The following is a 26,891-nucleotide window of genomic DNA, read 5'->3' on the forward strand; positions in this document are numbered from 1 at the left end:
AATTCACAAATCCGACTTGGAAGTATACAGCAACAACTGTTTAGGACACTTCTGGCTGATAATGCCTGAGGCTCAGCTGCATAGGATTTTTGGTGGTCCAGTTTTGCCTGATCATTTTGAGGATGTGCAGGTCCTCTAGACTAGACTTAAGAGTGCTCAAGCTCTTCCTCCCTCTTTATACTAGAGTCTATTCCTTCAGACCAGAAATGGTCAAAATCACTACACTATCCATCATTCAGTGAAAGCATTTCTCAGAATGGTTTCCCACCTCACTCCGCAGAAGCAAAGATGTTAAAAAAGAGGACAGGAGGAAAAGTCTTGGGTGACCTTTTCAGACCAATACAGTGGGCCTTTGGTACCCGCTGGGATTTGGCTCCAGGATCCTCAGTGGATGCCAAAATCCATGGATGCTCAGGATCCATTAAGTGCAACGGCATAGGAAAATGGCTCCCATTATATAAAATGGCAAAATCAAGGTTTGTATTTGGAACTTATACTTTTCCAAAAAATATTTTCAAATGTTTATATCAAATGGCATGGAAGGGCAATCTTAAAAATATCTGCCAGTCTTAAAGGTGGCAGAAGAATCCTCCTTGTTCTTTTAATACTGAAATAGAGTAGGAATACAGCTATGACTCTGAAAGAAGCCAAAGTGTTTATTGAGTAAAATGTGACTCTTGGATTAATTTCTAAAAAAGGTTTATTGAAAGGCAAAGCCACCTCTGCAGTGCCTGTCTTGTGTGTCATTTGGTTCTCTGATGCATGCAATGACATGTCCACAGCCTCCTCTGGAAGATGGGACCACACTGGGCTGGCAAATGCCATAACAGCTGGCTATAAAAAGCAATGTGGGCAGAAAGCAGGAGAGGAAGTCAACAATGCTGAGCAGGCCTTCCGCATTGTCAAGGAATTTTCAGTTGCTCAACCCCGTTCCTCAAGAAAAAGCCATCTGTTTCCACAAGGCTCAACAGGTTTAAGACGACACTAAACAGATTTAACCCAGAACAGCCAGTAAGAGCTAATTTGCAAGCAAACTTTATTGAAACCAGCTGCATCTGTTCCAGGAAATCGATATTGCAAGGATCATCTTCTCCCCTATGTTCCTGATCTTACATTCATTTCAACAGTATTAGGGGATTTCATATTGACCGCTCAACACAGGCTGGTTGCCCTCCCTCCCCAAATATTTCCAGCAGCCTTGTTGAGCCATTGTCACTCCAATTATCCCCTGGTTGGAGCGCTGCTTCTGGACTGGTAAAGTATTGCCTTGCCTCAACCTTGCTACAAGCTGTTATGGATGCTGGGCACCTCATTCTGAAACCAGAGTGACTTTTGTCAGCGGTAGTGCCACTGGGCAGTTCGCAGGGATCCTGTGGGAAGGCAGCTGCCCACTGTTGCTGCAGAAAGAGCTAAAAACTCAGAGTAAAAAGTAAGGTTTTTAAAATTCAGGTTAAGGGGAGGATAGACTGAATTGGGTGCTGACGTCGAAGATAGTCCATGCTCAATTCGGAGTTTTGGCCCTGCATCATGCAAACAGGACACAGCGAGCCCAGGGGTAATTTGGGTTCAGTAACTCATGTAGCCAAGCTCAGGAGCAACAGCTGATAATATCCTCTGGCTTATGTAGGAAGTATGAAGTCCTCCCAGTTTATGCAGCTGAAATGGAAGTTGGGGTGGGAGGACAGACTAGGATGTGGTTTTCTGCAAGAGAACCAAGCCCAAATTTGGTACTGAAAACAAATGACTAAACCAAGAATGGACTCAAGAGACACCCTGCACCTTAACATTTCTTTCTTCCTTGGTCTTTTAACAACTACCTTGAAGAAACAAGCTTAATCCCTTGCCCATTTCTATATGTAGCTGCTGACAAGACAGCATCCCATACAGCAAATGGTGTGGCTATTTCCTACCTTAGTGACACTGGTACTGTACCTATACAGCCCATAAGCAAACCTGGTTTTATTAAGATAGACACAGCCTTAAAGACAGTTGATGCAAGAGAGAGGAAGGGGTCAAATGAGAAGTATTTCCCCTCTAAGCCCCAGCTGTTTTGGGGGTAGAGACCTGTACTGAGGGGTTGGAAGACAGAACTGTTTATGCTGTACAACCTGCCTTTGCAATTTCTTAGTTAGCCAACTGCCCTTGAGTGTCATGGTGGATGCTGTAGCCTCACCAGTGTTGAAGATGGAATTGTTTAGATTTTGTATATTAAATACATCTCTCAAGACCCCAAATGCCTTGGGTCTACTGTCTCTTGAGCAATTCTTCCCTAAATGATCAGCTTCACCAGTTTGACCATGTGCCAAATTCCAGCTTTTCCACTACCAGCTCAAATGACTCCATTGGGACACAGTGCCTTTCACCAGTTTATGCTGATGCACCCAGTATACCCTCTCTTGGCTACAGCTTTGCATAGGTACAACTGTCCACACTGTACAACTGTATTGAATTATCCATGGGCCTTGGATGTGACCCACAACAGCAAGATACAGGTGCTATGGTATTAACTGGAACTCATCATTGGATAGTGAACACCTTGAGGTTGAAACAATCCCTTTGGCTCCTGTTCCTTTCAAAGCACAACCCAAGGACTGGAACTTTCTCATAGCTCCTTATAGATGATCTGAAAACCAGGCTCCTGGAAGGAACTGCATCAACCTGACAGCAGTCTACTTTTTGCATCCCAGGCAAACACTTAAAAAATAAATTAACCCAGGCTTCCAAAATTGGCCAGTTTCATGCCACTGCCTGATTGCTGATTGTATTTTAAATATTTCCACATTTATAAATATGTAAATCATACTGGAAATATTGAGGGATGGTCTAAAATCATATGATACATTTATTACAATTCCAGGGCCAATAGATGTATTTTAATCAGTATTTGTTGACAGACAGCAGTTTTTGTAAAGTGGGAGAGAGAACTCAACTTTCTTACCTGAAAGCTCCTACTTACACAAAGTAAAATGGCATTCTACAGTCTTCCACTATTACGGTACTCCAAATGAATGGTATGAAGGAAAATGGCCACCAGGAAGCCACTGTCATGTGCAGTTGTTCTTGGCAAAGTTTGTATTCCTAATAGCCCAGCAGAGAAGAAAACCTGTCCATCTAAATTCTCCCATCCACACAATGTATCTCCTCTGGAGTTTTAGAAGAACATGTCTAAGGACAGTGGAAGGGTTGCTGTTAGTGTGATCTGTATTTCCTTTGGCTTGGCAGCCCTGGTGGGGAAGAAATTGCCCTCTTTAACCCTTGTACTCTCATTTTGGGAGCTTGTAATAAAATGTCTGGAATGCAGTGGGGAGGGAAGAAAAAATAGGTAAGGATTGCTCATCAGTCACAAACACATGTGTTGGAGCCAAGAAGCCCAACACAAACCCTGACTCCCAGACATGAGGCAAAACAATTCTGGGTCTGCCTCTTCAAGACTGCAAACTAGCCCTGCTTCCTTTTGATGGGCGGAGTATTCCTAAACTATCTAGAATGCCCTGTTTATATCAATTTCAATCCCTTTTGTGTAAAAAAATGCCAAAATCTCCATACCCAAGAGAGCCATGTGGTTTCAAAGAATAAGTATTAACATAACCATACTCACAAACCATACACGCAAGAGAGACACAGGCACACACACCTATGTATATAATTCGGCTTTAATTTACATGTCTCAAACAGGATAGAAAGCAAAGGCTCTCCCACCCTGATAAGGCAACCGTGAACTATGATAACCATTAAGAGAATCAAAGGAGAATAAAATTCTACCCAGGTTTATAAAAGCTGTAGTTTATCCCTGCCCCACCCCCACCCCCTTTTTTCCCTCCCAATCCTTCCCTCCCAAACCCACTCTGAACCCTGTTCACAGTCCATTTTCACCACTTCTTCTTATGCTCGTCCATGGAAACCCCTCCAGGTCCCAATGCCACAACAAGCAGCAAGCCACCTATGACAGACATAGTCTGGAAAAAGTCGTATTTGAGGAAGTCATGAAGGGGCCTGTAGGTGGGGATGCTCCAGAAGGCATTCTGGATCAGGTTGATGATGAAGAGCCAGATGACAAGGGTCAGAGCAGCGAGCTTGGTCTTGAAACCAACGGCTACCAAAATGATGAGCGCCATGCCAAAGATGTCCTGGAAAATCTGGAAACATTGATACAGCAAATTAATGCAACTCCTTTTAAAGCTAGCTTACTCCAAGCTTAAAACTGATCTAAAATACGGTGCACCCACGCCAGAAGGAAAGAAGTCGTGCACCAGAAGAAAACAATGGTATGTGTTCCCGCGGCGTGCACCCCATGCGCCACTGCCGCACCGCCGCGGGCATGAGCCCCATTCATTTGAGCATCCGCGTTTTTTCCCTTACACGGGGGGGGGGGATGGATCCCCCGCATAAGGGAAGGGGCAACTATATAGATCGAAGTGTAGCAATGAGGGCAAAATGAAGGCAATGTCCACAAAAAAGTATTCTACCTCATTAAATGAAGTTTTCCTTCTGTCCACAAATTTCTAGCACTGCAGAGTGAGACATGGAATAGCATTCATACCTAGAACTCTCCTATTTGCTGTGTTTGGTTTTCCCTACTAATTTTGCCTGTCTCTTTTCTTTGGATACGTAAACTATATTTCTAATGTAATGTCAGAAATTTATTGCTGCTGAATTAAACATTTGTTAAGGGAATAATTTTGGGGGAATCAATGTCCTAATTTTGCCTCCCCCATAACTACACCCCTGCTCTTGAATCTTTAGTCCCAAATATATGCAACAAGATCATATCTGCATCAAAGATATGTCCTGCCTTGAATATTATGTAAACATAATGCATCTGATTGGCTGGCATGATCTATTTTGGCTCTGTTGCTATTATAAGATTAGGCCAAGTGCTGTGCAATATCTCTGAACATTTTGGTAGCATAGTCAGCCCTGCCTCAGACCTCTGAGATTTCACCACACATTGCCTAGGTGTTTCAAAGCCCACTTTTACAATTATAAGGACTAGGAACCTTTTTTTTTTTAATGAATCCTAAAGATGTGAAATTGTATACACATAGCAAAGTGTGTGTCTGCTATGATTTTTGGAAAGAAATGTGGACTGACTATGAGGATAGATCAAAGGACGGTTAGCAAAATACTTGTGGACAGGGGGAGAAATCTGATACGAAGTAAGTCTAGCAGTCCCAAATCTTTGCAAGTACCAGAGCTGCAGCAGCTCAAGCAAACAGCTACTGTGGGCAGCTTTGCTTTACTGGCCAGGAGTCTATCTTAAAACTTAAGGATCTGGCTGATTTGCTATCCTCACTATCCTGGGATGAGGCTGATATAAGCTTGCTCTAAGTGCACGTGTACTTGTTTCCAAAGGAAACCATCCCATTCTTCAAGCAGAAGACACCAAACTAAGACACTACTCACAGTGAAAGCACCAATTTCAAAGTGCAAGAGTGTCATGAACATGAGGACAAGGAGCAACCGGCCACCAAGCTGCATGTACTGTCGCGGTGAGATGTCATCCATAGTGGGGACTCCAGCAAACATGGACTTCCCCTCAGAACGAGATTCTGCAAGTAGAAGAAGCAGACCACCCCCAAGGGCCAGATTCCTGCAGGGAAGGGAAATTTGCATGAGGGACTGATACAGGACACTGAAGTACAGAATAGAAGTATCTAGTGACACATTCTGTAACAGAGCTACAGCTGCATCCACACTTTTCCTCAGACTATTATTGAGGGGAAGGGAACTATGGCTCCATATGCTTTTACTGTAAGATAGACAAGGCAAAAGAATGGGTCCAAAACCCACACATTTTAGCATATGGCTTTTACTACCAGTAAGTATGAGCCTGCGTGACATAGTGGTTTGAGTGCTGGACTACATACAGGGTTTGATTCCCTGCTTGGCCATGAAACCCACTGAGTGACCCTGGGCAAGTCACATGCTCTCAGCTTCAGGGGAAAGCAATGGCAAACCCACTCTGAACAAATCTTCCCAAGAAAATCACATGACAGGGTCATCGTAAGTCAGAAATGACTTGGAGGCACCCAACAACAACTAGTAACTAAGCTGTAGGAAAATTTTCAGCTATTTAGACAAAAACATATAAAACCTTGGAGATCACCAGTTAATAATGTCATGGGGAAGGATATAGCCATCTGGAGAATCCAAGAATGCCAAATTATAACAGCAGGAGGACTAAATTCAGTCCCAGAACCTGAGATTCTACTGCCTCTTCACCTCCAGAATATTTTCCTAACTGCTGTGATATGCATTTCTGTCCTAAACATATGATGACCCTGGGCTGCTTGATATGGACATGGTAGCACTTAGGTCTCCATGCACAGAATCAGCAAAGATAATTCATCTTATGTGGTATGTGTACTTGTGTGTGAACTAGACAACAAGTTCTCTAACAACCTGTCCTCAAACAGAAAGAAGGATAGGGGGACCACCTCCAGGCCACAGGCTACAGCAGAAAAATGGGCATTTGAGTTTCAGAGCCCATGTAAACAATGCAGCTAAGAACCATATCCTCATGGAGATGCAGATATAAAGATGTATTTTTTTTTTTTGCTAATTTTCTTCCTGAAGGGAGCAATGAGTAATTTTAGAAATTTGCATAGCGAAGAGAAGGTCTTCTGCAAAAGAGTTTTCAAAAACAGTATAGTTTTCAAACACTCTTCCCAAATGGGGAATTACTCTGCACAAAATTTGCATGTTGTGTTTTCACATTGAAAATAGCATTTTTGCACACATAATCCCATTCTTCGCACAGAAAATATTGTTTCATACACAAAACAACCAGGAATTTTGTGCAGAACAGGTCCTAACAACAGTATCTTCTGCATAGCAAACAATATTTCTGCACAGAAAGTACATCTGTACAAAAAAATACTGTTTTCTATGCAGAAAATACTGGGGGGGGGGGGTTTGCATAGGAAACAATAATTCTGCATAGTTTTCTGGATAGGAAACACCAAACAACCACTGAATTTTGCACAGTAGTAGTCCTGTACTGCAGAGATTCCCATCAGGCCAGGATTTTTCTTGTCAATGTTTCTTGACGCTCGAAAAATGTATTTGCAATCCTTTCAGTTTTCTTTTTGAAGATGTTCAAATATTCTTGTCATTCCTATATAGATCTTCAAAGAAACATTTTATTTCTCTTTAAACTATGAATTACAAATGTTTCAAGTCCCTAAGAATAAATTTATCATCTACTGGCTCTGGATTTGAACATTCTGTTCCTGCTTATATATGTAAGCTCTCCCTAGTGCTGCATACTACAAGTAAATTGATCTTCTGGCTTTAAAAGAAAAATGCCTAAAAATGGCAGTTTGTTTATTCCTTTATTCCTTTATCAGTGACTTTTCATCTAGTTTATTACAAACCAAGTCCATAGGACAAGTTCATAATACAGTACATATGCAGTCTGACCCCTGATTTAAACTTACAGAGCTTCTTCTATTCCCAATGTGGAAGTAAACAACACCTGCTGCTGATGTAACTTGTGTAACTTGAGTCACTCATGGAATATGGCAAGTGAATCTGGATAGCATCTTTGCTGTGAGGAACAAGGTCCTCTCCCTGTATTATTTTCTATAATGGAAACCTTTTACTACCTACCAAGCATTTAAGGAGAGGCAGCTGAAGAAGAGGTCAGCACCTTCAGACTACAACAGATTCTGAGAAGATGTGGTTCAGTGGCATTTAAAGTGACATTAGTATCAGCATCCTTTGTAGAAGAATGAACTAGAGAAAGACAATGAATCAATAACCTCCAGACTCAGCCTGTAAGGACAGAAAAGGACAAATGAACTGAGGCTGAATCACCACTAAGAATTGTTGTTGTTGTTGTGCACCTTCAAGTTTTCATGACTCATGACAACCCTAACATGAACCTATCATGGGGTTTTCTTGGCAAGATTTGTGCAGATGGGGTTTGCCTTTGCTGAGGCTGGGAGAGTGTGACTGGACCAAGGTCACCCAGTGGGTTTCCCTGGCTGACCAATGATTCAAGCCCTGGTCTGCAGAATCACAGTCCAATGCTCAAACATCTACACCTGGATGGCTCTCTCCACTAAAGAACTTACCTTGTTACAAAGTTGATTCCATATTTGGATCCTAGGTTGTGACAGGTTTTGTTACATTATGCTATGTTTGTTCTGTACATGTCCCTTTGGTCATAGACAACATTGTACTGTATAATATTAACGTATCATTCAATTTTAAACCAGTGGTACTTAAAGTGATGGTTCCTGGACCAGTTCCTAGGTCCAAGCCATTGGTTACTGGTCGCTGGAGAGTTTATAGCTAAGAAAGAAAAAATGTAGCTAATGGGAAACAAATATGGTGCTGGTCCCTGGCACGTTGGAAGAAATAATTGCCAGTCTCCCATCAGATAGTTTGGGCAACATTTCTTTGAACATACATCAACTCAATAAAAGTTTTTTTTTAAGCTGAAGATCAGCTGCAGTCTATGTATTTTTTATTTTCCTACAAAAAATGCACTGGGCAGGACACGACTACGCAGAAAGAACCACAACCTGGAAGCATCACCTAAGGAAACTTTCCGCTGTGCTTTCTGCAACCGGACCTGTTTGTTCCGGATTGGCCTTTTTAGTTACCAATGCGTTTGTACAAAGCGCGGGATGCATCCTTCCTGAATCTTTGTTCGCAAAGCAAAGCCAGAGAGAGAGACAAGAAATGCTAATGGCACACACCCTCCACCCATTTTGTAGGGACAACTGGCAACATTAATGCTTATGTTCCAAGTGAAAAAGGCAGAGACATAGATAGATGATGCCTATGGAGGGGATCTTTTGTCATCAAGGCAGAAGTCATCAGGGGGCAGAAAGGTCTATAGTAACACCATAGTGCATTGCATTACTAAGTATGTGATTCACTGACCTGTAGTCATGAACCTGGGACAAATGTAATTTCTGTACCTAAGTAATCTTTCCCAATTCAGGCAGGTCAAGAGGGCTCTTCTCTTTGGCACACAAATAATGTTCTCTTATAGGTATCCCTGAGTATATGAAACCCCCCTTACTAAAGACAGAGAATATCTAAACATCCTGTCATGTTTCTTCAGCAGAGTTAGAACAGAACACTTATTATGCTGTTCACTCACCGCATTAAAAACTTGAGATCCCATAAGATACTATAGGCAATTGTCTGAAAACAAACAAACACAAAAGATAGTGACTATATGCCAAAAATACATAGTCTTCAGAATCTGGGTTGGAAACTACTGTACTTTCTTGACAGTAGTTTTAATGGCTCTTGAGAATTCCTGGAGAACAGCTTTAGGATAGGAACAACTTTCCTTTGGTGGTGGAGGGGAGCACAGATTCTTGACTGTCACTCCCTCACACTTCTTTCTAGAAGATTCTCGATATTGCTGTGCAATAAATTACCATCAATGCATGATAAATTCCAGAGAAGTATCCATGTTAGTCTACTCCAGAAAAATAACAAGAATTGTAAGGATTTATATTATGACAGAAGATCCCACATTATTAGGGCATGAACTGTTATCCTGTTTCTACACACTCGCAGACAAAATCTGAGACAAGAGGTTTGTAAATAATTGTGTCAGAATCTAATAAAATGGAATAGGTAACAAGAGGCATTTCCCAAATCTAAGCAGAGCTCAAAAGTATACAAAATAGGAACAGAGTGATTCCTTCACATAAACAGTTATTGGCATTTCTCATGTTTTCCACGTTTGGCCATCACCATTAATTATGTTGTTCTTTTTAAATGTTCTTCTTTCCTTGCATATCTACTTTAGGCTTTGCCGAGAAAGGCAGCACATCTATAGGAATCTTTTGCATAATGGCCGTACAGTTTACTAATCTTTTTTAGGTTTTGGAATATTTTATTGATAAGAATGAAAAAAAATGTATCTAATAAAGTGAGTTCTAATCCAATCTTCCCCAGCATGGTGCCCCTCACACATGTTAGACTACAAGCCCCATTGTATCCAGATGGCAAGATCACTGGCTGTGCAAGCTGGGCATGATTGGACTTGTTGCCTAAGATATCTGAAGGGCAGTGGGCTAGATAAAGAATCCATGAAGGCATATACCACAATACATCTGCTAGGCTTTCGGATATCAAAAGACCCTTTTTACAAAAAGAGGAGTATCAAGAGACTCATCAGGAAAGTAGAATAATACCTCCTCTTTTGGAGAATGGTGGGCCAACTAAAACAGCCCAGAAACTGGTCAAATGGTAATTTAAATTGATAATTCAAAATTCAACTTTATAGTTAAGATACAGTATTTTTATTTACTGCTGTTGACAATGAGGACACACACTGTTATCATTTATAATTTTTAACATGATGTCATTTTGCATTAAATAATGTATGGTTTCTTGTTACCTTTTCAGTTAAAATCTGTGGTGAAAGTCCCAGCTATGGTTGAATACTAAGGTCATAAAGTTACATGGAAAACTATTGGAACATTTTTCCTACAACATCGTAATAGTTAAACTTAGAGGTCTTTAAACAGAGGCTGGATGGCCATCTGTCGGGGATGCTTTGGTTGAGAGTTCCTGCATGGCAGAAGGGGGTTGGACTGGATGGCCCTTGGGGTCTCTTCCAACTCTACGATTCTATGATTCTAAAACACTAATATTTTATTTCCTTGGAATGTAAAGTGTGATCCTCATCCCCTAAAGCATAAATTTCTTGGAACAGATGGGTGTCTTCCCACTCTGGGATAAAGACCTGTCCCTTTCAGCTCACCTGCATGAAGATGATTCCAAATAAGCCAAAGCATGCGTATGGAACAAATTTTCTGGCTAGGACAAGCACACATCCAGCTAAAACAGAGAAAAGAGAGGATGTGTTAGTGTCAACCAAAGAAATGCAGCAGGGAAAAAGAACACACAGGCTATTTTCCACACAGTCCTGCCAGAAGTAGCTTTAAACCATTCTTATTTAAGCAAGCTTTTTATTTAAGCACTGAATTTTTTTTAAAGGTAGATGTATGTTTTATCTGTTTTTAACTTTTGCATATTTTTAAATCAGCTTTAAAGTGTTTTAATGTGTTTTTTGTTTTGAACGTTTTGGAAACATTTTTTATGCGTTGTGGAAGCCACTTTGGGTTTGGCCTTGGAGATAGGTGGCATATAAATTAAGTAAGTAAATAAAATGAAAGTGTATGAAGTGTTTTTCTTTTTTTAAAAAAGTAAAGTAATCTGAATGCATATTCCCCCTATGGTGGTACAACCACCTTCTCCCACATGAACAGATCCAATATTGAGAGGTTCTCCAGAGGTCCTTGTGATGTCATGGACTTGTATGCTGTTTAATTTATTAGTTGTATAATAAAAGTAAGAAGCTGTTGGAAGGGAGAGAAAATGGGAGGCTGGGGTGAATATTTTGTGAGACCTTTAACCTTCTCTGTCAGATGGCTCTGGTGCCACAACAAACTAAAATTCCCAGAATTTCATAGCTTGGAATCATAGCAGTTAAAGTTGTGTCAAACCGGATTGTTTCTGCAGTGCAGATGCAGCCTAAGAGCCACATATCCCAAATTCTTTCCCACCAAATATCTAATGATAATCCCCCTCCCCCAGTTTTCTAACATCTAACAATCTCCATATGATCAGGTGTAATAAAAAATGCAACCAGGCTTTTATGTTTCAAGTGCTTATTTTCTCTAGAATAAATGGAGGGTAGAAGAAGACCAGGACATTATTTTATATCTTGCTTGGTGACAGATGCAATCGCTTTTAGAATATTATGGTAAAATACATTTATTATGTGATAGCCCTTTTTAGTATCTGAAAGGATGCCATACTGAAGACAGAGCAAGTTTTTCCCCCTAATGCTCCAGAGAAATAAGACCTGGAGCAACGTATGCAAACTACAGGAAACAAGATTCTATCTCAACATTACGAAGAACTTCCTGACAGTAAGAGCTGTTCAACAGTGAAAGATGCTCCCTCAGAGTGTGGTAGATTTTCCTTCTTTGGAGGTTTTTAACCAGAGGCTGGATGGCCATCTGTCAGGGGTGCTTTGATTGCTTACGCCTCCATGGCAATGGGGTTAGACTGGATGGCTTTCTCTCTTCTTGCCATTATAATAGAGCTGTAGTACTATTTATGTACAATTTTAGGGCATTCTACAAGGCCAATGCAGAGTGAGATTTGAAGGCCGGAGACTACCACATCACAGTCCAATCTCTTTCCAACATTGTGATTTCTAAATCTGATTCTCAGCCCGCTCTGGACTTATGTTCCCTACCATAAGTATATTCAATCAAGCAATTATAAAGGATTGAAGTTTGTTCCTTAAATTGTTACCCAGAATATTCATAACTTTTTTTCAAATGTTAGAAAACTTGGGTTTTATCTCTGATCAGCAGTTTGGATGCAAAGGAAGACACTTGGTAGAGATGAAGCCAGCTATCTGTCAATGGTTTCAGTCTGTAATCTGTTCATTTATTGTTTTAGGTTTTCCACTTCAGAATGACTCCTGCACTATGGTGTATGTATCAGGGGATGCAGTGGCTTAGTGCTTAAGACACCAGTTCTGATGATCAGAAGATCAGAAGGTTGGCAGTTTGAGGTCCGAGTGCTGCATGATGGGGTGAGCTCCTGTCACTAGTCCCAGCTTCTGCCAACCTAGCAGCTTGAAAGCATGCAAATGCAAGTTGATAGATAGGTACCACTTTGGTGGGAAGTTAGCATTTGGTGCAGTCATGCTGGCCACATGACCACCAAAGCAGTCACAACGCTGGCTTTTCAGCTTAGAATCGGAGATGAGCACTGCCCCCTACAGTCAGTTATGACTAGACATTCATGTCAAGGGACTACTTTTACCTTTACCTATGGTATATATAACCTCTTTCCATTTTTAGAATTGTTGGAATTCACCTGGGTTATAAAATAACAGATGTAAAAGAAAAGGGCATATGGATAAGGGTCCTGGTGACACCACGTTTCCACTTTTTTTCAAATAGTGATTGATGATCATAACAATGACCCTTTAATCTCTCTGATTTCTGCCCCTGTGGACTTCTTAAAAAATAAATTAAATTCCACTGAGAAATCACTTTGAATCTCTGTTTTCACCCAACTAGCAGGGTCGTAGCCGGGGGGGGGGGGGGTGGGCTCTGTGGGTTCTGGACCCCCCCTCCATTAGATACAATGAATGGTGTGCGCCTCCACGCTCAGGCCACATTATAATGGTGGCACTTAGTCTGGACCCCCCCTTCCCAAAATCCTGGCTACATCCCTGCAACTAATGGAAGTGTCTTGTCAAATGCATTGAGATACCTGTTTCAACTGACAAGGTGCAAAATATAGTTCCACATCTGGTACCACAAGGCCTCCATTTTTGGAAGTAATAGGCATACCTGATTTCCTAAACCTAGGTTTATTAATCAAAATAAGGATCAGGCCAGCTCTCCCTCTAGGCTGCTCCCATGACTACTGGTCAGCTATGCCCTCCAAAACTTTCTCTTTTCCATCAAGCACTTGAAAATTGGCGAAGATCTCAATCCACCACTTAATAATCATTTCTCCCCTCTAGCACCACCATAGTCAGAATTACAACCAATTCCGTTTCATGTAAATGACAAGCCCCAGGGACCTAGTTATGCAGGAATATACAACAAAAGCACTCCTGAAAGGTGCCCATCCATTCTCTGTTTAAAGACCTCTAAAGATGGAGAGCCCATCACCCTCTGAATTTAAGGCAATCAATTTCACTGTCAAATAGCTCTTACAAATAGTTGTTACAATAAAAGTTCTTTCTAATGTTTAAGTGAAATGTCTTTTTTTGTCATTTGAATCCACTGAGTTGTGTTCCAGTCTCAGGAGCAACAGCAAACAAGTTTGTCCCATTTTGTACAAGGCATCACTTCAGATATTTAAAGACAGCTATCATGTCACCTCTTAGTCTTCTCTTCTCCAGGCTAAATATACCCAGTTCCCTAAATTGTTCCTCATAAAGCCTCCAAAATATCTTAAAGATGACAAAATTGAACATACATCCAAATGAAGGGCCAAGTAAAATATTCTCAACCATATGAATGGAGCTCCAAGATTACAATTTAAGAACCTACACATTACACCAGATTGGCTGGTTGTAGAGTCAGTTAACTGAGGAAAGTGAAAGAGACCAACTGGCAAAGACCACTCTATGACCTTTATTTGGAATAGAAATCTAATCCCAGGTTCATGTCCAGCATGCCACTGCTACACTATACAGCCTCTTGCATGAGACATGCCACTGATTGGTTACCTGGCAAAAAGTTCATATATATTGCTTCATTAGCATAGAGTACATTTACATGGGAATGGACAGGGAGAAATTTGTTTGGTTCATATTTTAATGTGAACTTGCCAAGTCTTTACTTCCTAATCTGAACACAAATCAGAACGTTGTTAGATGTTGACAGGTGTACTTTTAAAGGCAGATAAAAGAAAAAGTTGAAAAAGTGCATAACATGTATATGTTTTTAAAGGGTGCCAAAAATGCTTTATGTAAAGGAAAAAATATTTCCAAAATTGAAAAAGAGTACAAAATGCATATTCTTTAAGTTAGCCTGACTCAGTTTTTCTGTCTTCTACATAACATATAATTCTTGTCCTAAGCTGACAGATGTGTTTATACCTACTTGTAGTACTGCAAAGATTCATATATTTGTGTTACTGTGGGGACATTAGTTTACAGCATACATTTCATTTCATCAGACATTAGAGAAATTAAACTCTGCCTGATTTAATATGGATTTCAGGTGGATTGATTGCTTCCTGTATTTGATTTCAAAGATAAAAGGTTTTATAACATTTTATGAAATCTTTTCCTCTTGGATGCAAAATAATCCATTATTTCATTCTTACTTTTGACACCTGTGTTGTCATAAGCTTTTGTATCATATTTCTTTTCTGTTAAATCAACAATAAACAGAACAGTAAACCAATATATACTGAATGAACAGACAAGGCAGAAGTTGACTCTGATAAAGCAGATGGGCCATATAAACATTCTCAGTCTGCTTAAACAGATTTTCTAATCTTTTGAATTCATCCCCAAAAGACAGAAAACCCATTCATTTAAGGAGCTGGTATTTTTCAGCTGTGATTACCCTACATCTTGCAGCTTCCTGCTGTTCTCTTTCACTGGCACTACTAAAGCATGTCAGCTACAGGGAAGAAGGGTCTAGTTTATATTTTGAATTATGCCTTTAGACATGACAATTCTAGAAAGAAAACCAATATCTGTATGAGAACATATTCTGCAGGAAGATATACACAAAATACCAATTCATGTTAGGTTTCTTCTTCCTAATTAGTGAAAGAGGAGCTCTTACCTAGCTGCCCACACATGTTGATAAGCACAAAAAGTGTGGCTAAGAGTATGCCACTTCCCCAGGACATGTTGATGTAGTCCCGCTGCTCATTCCACTGAAACCACATCCTGATGCCATCCTCCAAGAATGTGCTGATCAGACAGAGGTGGGCCAGGTGAGGTAGGTAGTGCTTTGTCACACGCAAGAACTAGAAAGAAAAGAGGACAGTGTCAGAGAATGATGCCCTAGAATGGCTGCAAACCCAAAACTTAATGCCAACTTTGGCCAGGTCAACTTTGTGTACTTTTGTTGTCCAGCAGAAGCTTTGATATACATGACAACTAGAAGACAGTTGTACCTGTCCAGTTTATAAATGCATAAACAGAATCTTGAAGTATGATAAACCCATGTTAACAACCAGAATAGATTACTCCTAGAACTTATCTTTAGCCACTCATTCCAACAAAAAAAGTAGAAAAATGAACTAGGGAATTACTTGCCACAGCCAAGATGCTGTTGCTATTCAATGTTACCTAAACTGGAATGCTAATCCCAACTAATTAGACTACAGAATCAACTCCTGAATGGTAAGATGAGACACACGGACATCTTATTACATCAATTTCTTCAGATGGAATTAGTAACTGGATTTAGGTATCCTTCTTGAACTGGGAGACAAAACAGCAAGAAAGAAACGGCTATTCAAGGTGAAAGACATGCTTAAACTAATATGTGGGGAATATGTAGTTAATCCCAAACAATTCTCTTTATTCCCCTCCTCCTCAATTTCCTCTGAAGAAGCTCAATGTCCCTTCTAGAGTGTCTCCTTAAAATAAGACGATGGAATAAAAATGTGATCTAGATTAAGATCAGACCGTTTAACTTTCCATTCTCCATAACTGCGTCAACACTTTCAAAGGCACTTGCCTCTGGTTTCACAGAGTGTGTCTGGTTGTTTTTTGTCCAGTTTAAAACAATAACAGCTTCCCAAATACAATGACATGATATGCATCAGCAATGTTTGCCTCAATCCTCCATGGAGCATAAGACTACTATTGGGTACTAGCCACAGTGACTATATATTACCTCCAAAATCAGAGGCTTCTGAATGCTGTAAAACACAAGACAGACAATGTTGTTGTACTCATGCCCGATGTGTGGACTTCCACAAGAATCTGGGTGAGCACTTAGGAAACAGAATGGTGGGCTAGATCGGGCTTTGATGTATTGGTAGTAATTACATTAATTACAGTTTACACAAGCGTGTCCAGAGGAGGGCGACCAAAATGGTTTAGGGCCTGGAACCATACGCTATGATGAGAGGTTTAGGGAGCTGGGTATGTTTAGCCTGGAGAAGAGATGGTTAAGGGGTGATGTGATAGCCCTGTATAAGTATTTGAAGGGGTGTCACACTGAGGAGGGAGCAAGTTTGTTTTCTGCTGCTCCAGAAAATAGAATACAGAGCAATGGATTCAAAATAGAAGGAAAGAGATTCCACCTCAACATTAGGAGGAACTTCCTGACAGTAAGAGCTGTTCGACAGTCAAACACACTTTCTCAGAATCTCCTTCTTTGGGGTTTTTTAAACAGAGGCTGGATGGCCATCTGTCGGGAGGGCTTTGATTGTGAGTTCCTACATGGCAGGGGGTTGGAATGGATGGTCCTTGTGGTCTCTTCCAACTCTATGATTCTATGAATTAAGTCCAAATGTACAATACCATGATCAGTTGGTGCACTTTTACAGTATTTTCCCAGGAACAGTATGGGGGAATGTCTTATATGCTATGCTCCCCTTCACAACCTTCTTCTATGCCATCTTTACTGTAGCATCTTCATCCACATTTCTCCACAACAGCCTACCCACCAAACCCTTTCCTCCAGGGTAGCATTAACCCTCCTGTCTTCTTTCTATCCTTAATGTTGCTGACACTTTTAGGATGTAGCTTATTGCCTGCCCACTTGTCAATACAACAGTTATCTACATATCCTCCATCACCCTTTTGGGGCTCAGCCCTCTGTGAAGAGGGGACTGTACCACTGAAACTGGGGGTGGCAGTGGCTGTAGGTCTCTCTTTTGAGAATAAGACTGATATTTCTTTCCTATTGAGAGTACAGCCATCATTTCATTGTTAAAATGCTTGACTGGGATTTAGTTCAGCTCCTTCCACAGAGCCTACCCCCTTTCTCTTTACCTCTTTTATCAAGGCACCCAAGAAATATTTTGTTTCCTACATTTTTCCTGAATATATGTATTTATTTGTATTTATTTCCTGCCTTTAAGTGGGTGGGTGGATGGATGGATGGATGGGAAACCCATGCAGCTGTTTCCTTCTCTCTCAGGTTCAAAACTGGACCAACAAAAGAAAAAAGAGTAAACTCGTGGATGGATTTTTCACTTCCATTCCCACAAAGGTTTTAGGGTAGTAATGTAAAGTTGAACGTGAAATGAATGTAAGTATAATAGACACCCCCCTTTTCAACATAAATATAATTAATACAGGATTTTTAGCATAAACATAACACTACAGCATTTTCTTACTAACTTTACTATATTCTTCAGATGGTACCAATAATGTATGAAGTAACCCTGCATACAGTTTTTATTTCCTTTAAATACCTCTGGGCATTGTAAATGTACTTGACAGGTAACTGGATTAACAGAGATCAGGATTTCTGTAGCCTTCCTGCTTATTACTCAGAAGCCACACAAACCAGGAGCTTGTAATTCTCTCTTCAGCCAAAGAACCACTCCCTCCTCCCTCAAATCTTCTGAATTGTCCCTCAAGAAACCTTACACTTCCAGCTTCATGCAACAAAAGAAAAACCCAGAGACTCTATATGCTCTTTCTCTTCAATACAGTGAGTCTTATTTTAATCTGCTTGCACTTCTGATCCAAGATGCCAAAATAAACTCTTTAGAATAAAAAAAGTTGGCAAGGAAGAGCAGCACTTACAGAGGTGTTAAATATGCTACACAGGGGCTCACTGAGAACATCTGATCAGATGTCAAACCAGGCATAGCAGAACATTTTAAGAGCCTGAAGAAGCTATCTCTATGGAGTAAACCAGGCATATCAGAATATTTTAAGAGCCTGAAGGAGGTTTCTCTAAGGAGTAAGCGACATAACACACATAAAAACCATTATTTCTAGATGTCAAGTTAACTTTTAAGTGCACTGTAGCATATGTTCAGACCAAGGAAATGAATCTGAGCAGAAGGAATGGTTAACCTGCAGGTTCCTGTTAAAAGCCAGAGAGCTGAGCACATGTTTTGCAAAGGTATCAATCAGCTCAACAGTGCTAAATCAAGTTCTGCAATTTTACCTTGTGCTGTAATGTTCAATTGTTGTTTTTCCTTACCTTCAACACTGAATGTATTGACTTAGCAAGACTCTGGGTCAGGCTGTAGGCTACAAGCCCCGTGACACAGGTATGTTTCGAAACTGTTATGAGTTTGAAGGTGCAGCAGAGAAATTCCCATATATGTGGGTTTCTTTTCCAAGTCACACAACCTCTATACTCATGCCACTGATTTTTTTAGGCAATGAAAAGAACAAGGAACATGAACCTCTAGAGGCTGGACTACAACTGCCAATATTTTTGCCCACTGGCTTTTGATGATGGGAGATGGAGCTCAAGAACAACTGAAGGTTACAGGTTTCACAGCCCAGATGTAAGGCTTCAAAACTACTTCTTTGCCATAGAAGAGGAATAGATGGTACAGCATTTATGTACTATTGATCACCACACATGGCAAAGCATCTTTGTACCATCAATTGCCTTCAAGAGAACTACTCCACCCAACACATACTTTATAATAGTGCTTCTGGCTCAGATAGTAGCTGTTCTCATCTCCACTGTATACACTCCTGCTATAGTGCATCGAATCCTAATTTCTTACCTTTCTTTCACTCTCCGAGAATGCATTGGAAATGATCCAATACAACATGTTCAAACTACCACTACCACTGGATCCTTTAAGAAAGCAAACAGGACTGTCCTTCACTATTTAAAAAATCCTTCACCTAATCCCAAACATTACTCTCCTGATACAAAGTGGTCAGCATAGAAGCACAATTCTGTGGTCTTCCAGGTTTTTTTTTTTTTTTGGGGGGGGGGGGGGCGGGACAGATGTTCTGTTTCCTTCATTATATTTCTCTAAGGGTTGTTAGGGTTGTTAAAGAGCCTACCCTACACCACAACCTACTCATTTAGATTCTGGGATGACCGCAGTCTCCACTCTTTAGCAATAGGTCACAGAATTTAGTCAGTCAATTAGATTTATATGGTGCCTCAGATAAACATGATTTCATTATAATGATTTAATTCAAAAACAGTGCCATGTTGGTCTGGAAAAACAGTATGCAAAGGGATCTTGTAGCACCTTTGAGACTAAGGGCTGAAGGAGACGGCCCTTTTGTGCCATTGTCCGGGCAGCTTCGGAGCGCAGAGTTTATACACCACATGTCCTGAAGCCGCTCTGGCCGTTTAACGTAGGCAGCTTCAAGGCACTCCAGTGGTGCAATTATATGCCGCACGCCACCAGCATGTCTTAAAGCCACCTTCCATTTCTTTACTTTAGTGACAGTCTAAGTTCACTATTCTGAGAGCCACATCAGGTGTTACTTTCATGCGAAGATCAGGACACATGAGTAAGAGGCTGTACAGACCAGCAGTAAGTGCCAGCTTGGGGGGTGGCATGGTGTTCAGACGCACGCCCTGATGCCACCCCCAAGCATTTTGTTGCTTCTTTTTGGCCCAGAAAAATGCTAGATTGGGGCTGCAGAATGCGGTTGCCACAGCCCCAATCCACACTGAAAGGGACAGCAGCAAGCCCCTTCAGGGTGGTCTGTTTCGCCCCAAACCCATGCTTCTTGGTCCACAGGTTAACCCACAACACTGGAACCTGGTTTCACTGATGTCCACAATGTTGGCTTCCTAGTCGTCAGTGCTTATATTATTCTTGTTGTTGTTATTACTGTTATTATTACAGTGGGACCTTGGCTTTCAGACTTTCTGAAAGACCATATCTCCCCATATGAACCTGTAAGAGTCCTGGGATCTACAGAGGAAGAATAGTATACCCTAATTAAGATCAGGCGGTCCAGGCATAATTGATAGTTTTAACTGCTTTGTATATGGTTTTTAGGTTTTTTATTGAATTGTATGAAATTGCTGAAGTAATTTGTTGATGTATTGTATTGCCTTGTACTGTGACATGTGTCACATAGCTTGCACAGTGTGAACCGCTTTGATCTGGAGGAAAAGCGGTATATAAATAAAAGTATTATTATTATTATTATTATTATTATTATTATTTCTCTGGGTTCTGCTGCAATCGGAGGTTCGCTTTCTGAGGACACGAGAGAGAGACTACTTGGTAGCTGTTTCCAGCCTCTGGAACTCCCTTCCACTGAAGGCTGGCCCCCTCCCTGCTTTCCTTTCACTGGCAGGCAAAGACCTTTTTATTCAAGCAGATTTTAAATATTGTAAAGTTTTTAAAGGATTTTATCTGTGAGCCATCTTGGACCCCTTTCTGGGAGAAAGGCGGAATAGAAATAAAATGAAAAGAAAAGGAATAAAGTAAATAATATTGGTATCTGCTAGGGTTTGCTTCAAGGACCCATTACAAAATCCATGGATACTCAAGCCCCATTATAGACAATGAGGTAGTACAATGATGTTCCTTATATAAAATGGCAAAATCAAGGTTTTCCTTTTGGATTTCTTTTGGCAGGAGGATATTTTCAATAAATTAGAATGATTGCAATATAGTTAAAACATACCAAAGGTCAAAATTAAAATAGAATTAAACTATTAACAATATTAGAACAATTTAAATCAGCCAGCCATTCCAGTGGGCTATTCCAGTGCAAGGAAGTACATTTGTAAACCAGCATTTGTAGCTGATTAATTCAGAAATAATTATTACAATTATGGCAATACCTTATCTAGAAGTTAAGACAAACAGATAATTGGTTATGCTTTGGAAAAGGCAGCAAGGCTGCAATCCAAGTCAATATGCCACAATGAATTCAGTGTAACCAAACTTCAAATATATGTTGTGCATAATATCACCTTCCACACTATATACTTTGTCATCTTATTTTCATGACTGAAAATTAGATTCTTGAAAAAGTAACATGCAAATTAAGCCATACCTTTATTAGGGTAACCAAAATACCAGAAAACTATGGACTCTTTCCCAGAATTCTGGTTAATCTCAATTATGGCATTACCCAGCTGTGTATTTGGGGATTTTTTCTTCCTGAATGAGCACTTCTGACTTTGCTTTCTGTTCCTTCACATAAAATGCTGTGATTGCCACAGAAAAGAAAGGAAGTTACCAGATAATAATCAAGGAAGGAAGTAGCATACTTTTCACTTCTTGCTGACTAAAGGATCTCTCCTAGACTACATGACTGCTATCTTTACCAAATGATTCAGAGAACAACTGTCTCAGTTTGAAGATATTTTGTGATGATGTGTACATCAACAAAGAATCTCTTTTGTTATAGATTATGATTTTACCTTATTCTACTTTTTAATGTATACAATAGTTAAAATTTAGATATTTATATAGATGGTGTATGTGGTTACTGGATGGTAACTATGTTTCATGATAAATAAAAGGATTTTTTTTAAAAAAAGGATTTCTCTCACGATTCTTTTAAAATACACCTGATGGCAAAGAATTGTCATTTTACAATAAGACCACATATATAAGAAATGCAGCCTTTCATTCAATATTAAAGTGGAGGGACTGTGACCACCTTGTTGACATAAAACAGATATAGGCTGAGCAACCCCAGTCTGAAAATCTAAAATGCTCTCTCCAAAATCCGAAACTTTTCAAGCATCGATATGATGCCACAATTTCAATGTACACAAACTTTGTTTCATGGATAAAATTATTAAAATTATTGTATCAAATTACATTCAGGCTATTTGTATAAAGTGGATATAAAACATAAAGAACTTTGTATTTAAATCTCTGTCTCATCTCCAAGGAAAATTATATATATGCAAATATTCCAAAATCTGAAAAAATCGAGAATCCAAAACACTTCTGATCCCAAACATTTCAGATAAGGGAGAGTCATGCTTTGCTTGGCACTGCTTTAAGATCTTAATCCCACTATATCTGCAAGCATGGAAATGGGTAATAGGTATTTTCTATGCAAATACAGAACACTCAGTATCATTTTATATATAAAATGGTCTCCTATGCTTTACGTAGTGGGGTCTACTCACACATCACCACCGCAGTGGTGAAACTTCTGAACTGCTGCTGCACAGCTAGACTCAGCACCAGTGATACCTGTATAGAGGAACCAGTATCACAGAGTACTGGCACAGCATAACCTCAAACTTGTAGCACCAACTCCCTTATGGCACTCGTAACATATAAGATTCACTGAAGACTACTGATAAATAAAATAATGGTTTTTTGCATGCTCAAGATAGACTGCAGATTTTAAGTCAGGGATAACAAATGTGTTAAAGACAAACAAATGGGTCCTAGAGCAAATCAATTCTGAAATCTCCCTGGAAGCCAAGATGACAAAATTGAGGCTGTCGTACTTCGGACACATCATGAGAAGGCTCGACTCATTGGAACAAAACAATAATGCTAGGAAAGGTGGAAGGAAGTTGAAAGAGAGGAAGAACACATGTCAGATGCATGGACTCTGTTAAAGAGGTCATGGGGGTGGGTGGGTGGAGGATAGGGAGTCTGGAGATGTCTCATCCAAGGGGGCGCCATGGTCATGATCGACTCAAGGGGGGGGGGGGGTTAACAACAACAACAAAACAATTGTGTGGTCCTTTATATGTTGCTACATTACAAATCTCATCAGCCCTAGCCATCAAAACCTCATTGCAACCCAACATGAGGACCATATGACCACCCCATCCCTTTTCCTAAATTACAGAACCAGGGAAGATAAGTTATCTCATTTTTTTTTTAGTACTGAACCTACAATAGTGACTCTCCCACACTGAGCTTCACTGGCACTGAAACAAGATGCCTACAGGGGAATGAATTCTGCACCACTCACAAAAACTCTTCATTTCTTTGAAAAGGTAGGCTTTCCTCAGCATGAAGCCACAGGCTATTCCTCCAGTGCTGAGAAAAAGTCACCATAGTGGCCAGCAGTAAGCCAGTGGCTCTCAAATAGTGGGACAGGACCTCCAGGGGGGTCCGAGACTCGCTCAAGGCAGACCAGGCATCCTCTTTTTCCAGGACACACCTTCCATTCCAGCCTTCTATCCAGGAAGAATTTCGAAATCTCCTTCAGTTTGAGCATAACTAAGAAGCGGGAATTTACATTTATATGAGTGTTTTCAGCTTTTATTTTGCTGTGGCCTATATTTTACTTAAATGTCCTTCCTTTTATGATGTCTTGTTCTCCTTTACAGTTAGGACATCTGGTCACTCTGGGGATGCAAGACTTGGAGGCCTTGATCCCTTCTCCTCCTCTTCTCAAACTTTTTAATGTGTAAAATTTATACATGTGTTGTGTTAAACATTGATTTTACTTAAATAAAACTATTCTAATTTGAATGTTGCTGTTTCCTTATCAAATGTTAAAATACAAATACACAAGAATGTGTGAATGAAAATATGCATACTAAATAAACAAAATTGTTTCATTCATATACTAAGTTGAAGAGGGGGTGCAACATCCACATGTAAATGTAAAGAGGGGCTGCCAAGGGTAAAATGTCTCAGTACCACTGGAGTAACCTATAAACCATAAAGTTCCTGATTCACATCTGATTTGTGCCGGTATGGACTCAATGGATAACTGTGGTCAAGCTGGCTCAGCCATCCACCCTGCCAACTTAGAATATTTGGAGATAGGAATGCAAATGATTATTATTATTTTATCTTTCACAATTATGGTTGAAATGACCAAGCTTTGAAAACTTGCAGCATATATAATGTGCATTTTGGTTGGCCCAATAAAGGTATCACTGTTTTGTAGATTTTGGATGATAATGTACTTTGTTTATGGCCAACATGGCTACCCCTGTATAAAACTGGGAAAATGTTCATTAAGCACACCAAGGCACAGCGGGGAGGACCTGTGGTCCTCTGTATATTGTTGAAACTTTGTTGTTGTTAACTGCCTTTGAGCTGAGATTGAGTCAGTCTCGACTCATGGTGACCCTGTGGATGAGACACCTCCAAGACATTGTCCTCAACCTCTGTGTTTCAGTCTTATGGCAGTGAGTCCCAAGCTTTGGTCCGCCATGTTATTTGGACTTCAACTCCCAGAAGCCCCAGCCAGTTTGGACAACAGTCAGGAATTCTGGGAGCTGAAGTCAAAAACATTTGGAGAATTAGGGTATCACCATCCTACAGGCTCAAGCCCATACCTTCCCTGATTGAGTCTATCCATCTGGCATGAGGTCTTCTTCTCTTTCTACTACCCTCAACCTTTCCTAGCGTTATTGTCTTTTCTAATGATTCATGCCTTCACATGATGTGGCCAAAGAACGACAGCCTCAGTGTGATCCTCTTGTCTTCCAGGTACACTTTGAGGCTGACCTGTTCTAAGACCCATTTGTTTGTCTTTTTGACCATCCACAGTATCCTCAGCACTCTTCTCCAGCACCACATCTCAAAAGAGTTGATTTTCTTCTTGTCCGCTTACTTCACATCCATTCATGGTAATAGGGACTACAATGGCTTGGATGACTCTTATGCTAACGTTCAGTTGTATATCTATACTCTGTAGGATCTTCTCTAGTTCCTTCATGGCTGCCTTTCCCATTCCTAGCCTTCTCCATATCAGTTCTGAGCGGTTTGATCCCAAGTACGAGAAGTCTTTAAATTATTTCAATTTCCTTGTTGTCTAATTTGAATACTATATATAGGTCTTCCGTGGTCATCATTTTTGTTTTCTTTATGTTCATCAGCAAGCCTGCCTTTGCACTTTCTTCCATGCTCCTTAGGTCCAAAACATACTGTAGAAATAATCCTGTTTGAGACTGCTTTAACTGCCCTGGCTCAGTGCTAGGGAATCCTGGGAATTGTAGTTTATTTGACACCAGAGCTCTGTGACAGAGAAGACTAAATGTCTCACAAAACTACAGTTCCCAGAATCCCCTAGCATTGATCCAGGAGGGTTAGAGCAGTCTCAAAGTGGATAATTTCTGAAGCGTGTTTAGTCACGCTCAAATGGAGGACATTTTGAAATTCCCTCCTGTTCAGAAGGTTGAAATGTGTGACATTCCCTGGAAAAGAAGGATATCTGATCACGCTGCTTCTTGGCCGGCCGTCAATGGTATCTTCAGCACATTTCCCCAGCACCACATCTCAAATGAGTTTTCTTCTTGTCCGCTTATTCACTGTCCAGCTCTCACATCTCTACATGGTGACGGGAAATACAATAGCCTGGATGCCCCTAACTTTAGTATTCAGTGTTACTTAATTATTTGGAGTATTTATACCCTGCTCTTCCGCCACAAAGGGGGGTTGCTGTGGCTGTCCTCTGAGGCAGAGAGAGTGTGACTTGCTCAATTGGTTTCATGGCCAAGTCATTTCTGACTTATGACAACCCTACGGCAAGCCCTATCATGGGGTTTTCTTGGCAAGGTTTGATCAGAGGTGGGTTGGTACTGTCATCCTCTGAGGCTGAGAGAGTGTGGCTCACCCAAGGCCACCCGGTGGCTTTCCACGGCCAAGCAGGGATTCAAACCCCGGTCTCCAGAGTCATAGTCCAAGTCGATTTGTAGCCTTATACAAAAGCTAACTAATAAATGGTAAACCGTATCCATTGATGAGAGAGAGCCAGCATGGTGCAGTGGTTTGAACCCTGGGCTACGACTCTGGAGACCAGGGTTCGAATCCTGGCTTGGCCACTGAAAAACACTGGGTGTCCTTGGGCGAGTCACACTCTCTCAGCCTCTGAAGAAACATTACCAAGAAAACCCCATGATAGGCCCCCCTTGGCCAAGCCACACTCTCTCAGCCTCAAAGGGTCTCCATAAGTCTTGAAGGCACACAACCACAAACACCCATTGATGCCCAATGCTTTTTCCTTCCATTCTGACATCCAGAGAGGCTTTAAACCTCCTATTCCTATTAGGACAGACATTTTGCAGCCTAAAGGCGTGGAGGCTTTTGGAGGGGATTTTTCAGCCCTCTCTACAAAATCAGGAAGAGAAATCCTCATTCACAAAAAGCCCCCCCCGCCCCCCGAATGGTACATCCCGCCCTGCCATCCTTCCCGCGCTCAGAAGGCGGAGGAAAGGGGAGGAATACGTCCAATGGTACCTCCCTCTCCCCCCCTCGAGCGCCATGGTACAGTCCCCCCAGCACGAGGCTCATTCAGTCCAGCCGCGCCGCCGGCCCAGACCGTACCACTTTTCCTGAGGGGGGGGAGTGTTACCTGATCGGCAAGGTCTTCGGCTGCCCCCATTATATCCCCGCTGGGCGTCATGGTCGGCTGAGGCGAGGTCCGGCCACCCACGCGCGCGCCGCTCTCTTGCTTGCTCGCTTCCCTTTCCTAACGGGGGCGGGGCCAAAGAGGGGGCGGGGCCACAGCAAGCCGAACCCCCTCCATCCCTTCAGGTCAC

The 26,891-nt window shown here is 41.0% G+C and overlaps 1 protein-coding gene across 1 annotated transcript; it reads right to left on the bottom strand.

Annotated features, from left to right (window-relative positions):
- Positions 1-3,639: 3,639 nt before the first annotated feature.
- LOC149323080 (surfeit locus protein 4-like) lies at positions 3,640-26,859 on the bottom strand. Its single transcript, XM_089487003.1, has 6 exons — positions 26,705-26,859; positions 15,324-15,510; positions 10,742-10,818; positions 9,119-9,162; positions 5,404-5,590; positions 3,640-4,136 (listed from the first exon to the last, which is right to left on the bottom strand). Exons 1-6 carry the CDS (start codon positions 26,753-26,755, stop codon positions 3,870-3,872), a joined length of 813 nt encoding a protein of 270 aa, XP_089343129.1. The 5' UTR covers positions 26,756-26,859; the 3' UTR covers positions 3,640-3,869.
- Between the last annotated feature and the right edge of the window lie 32 nt (positions 26,860-26,891).

Source organism: Sceloporus occidentalis, unplaced genomic scaffold (genome assembly GCF_023333645.1).
Source record: "Sceloporus occidentalis isolate IW3139 unplaced genomic scaffold, rSceOcc1.0.p SCAF_1, whole genome shotgun sequence".
Lineage (NCBI taxonomy): Eukaryota > Metazoa > Chordata > Lepidosauria > Squamata > Phrynosomatidae > Sceloporus > Sceloporus occidentalis.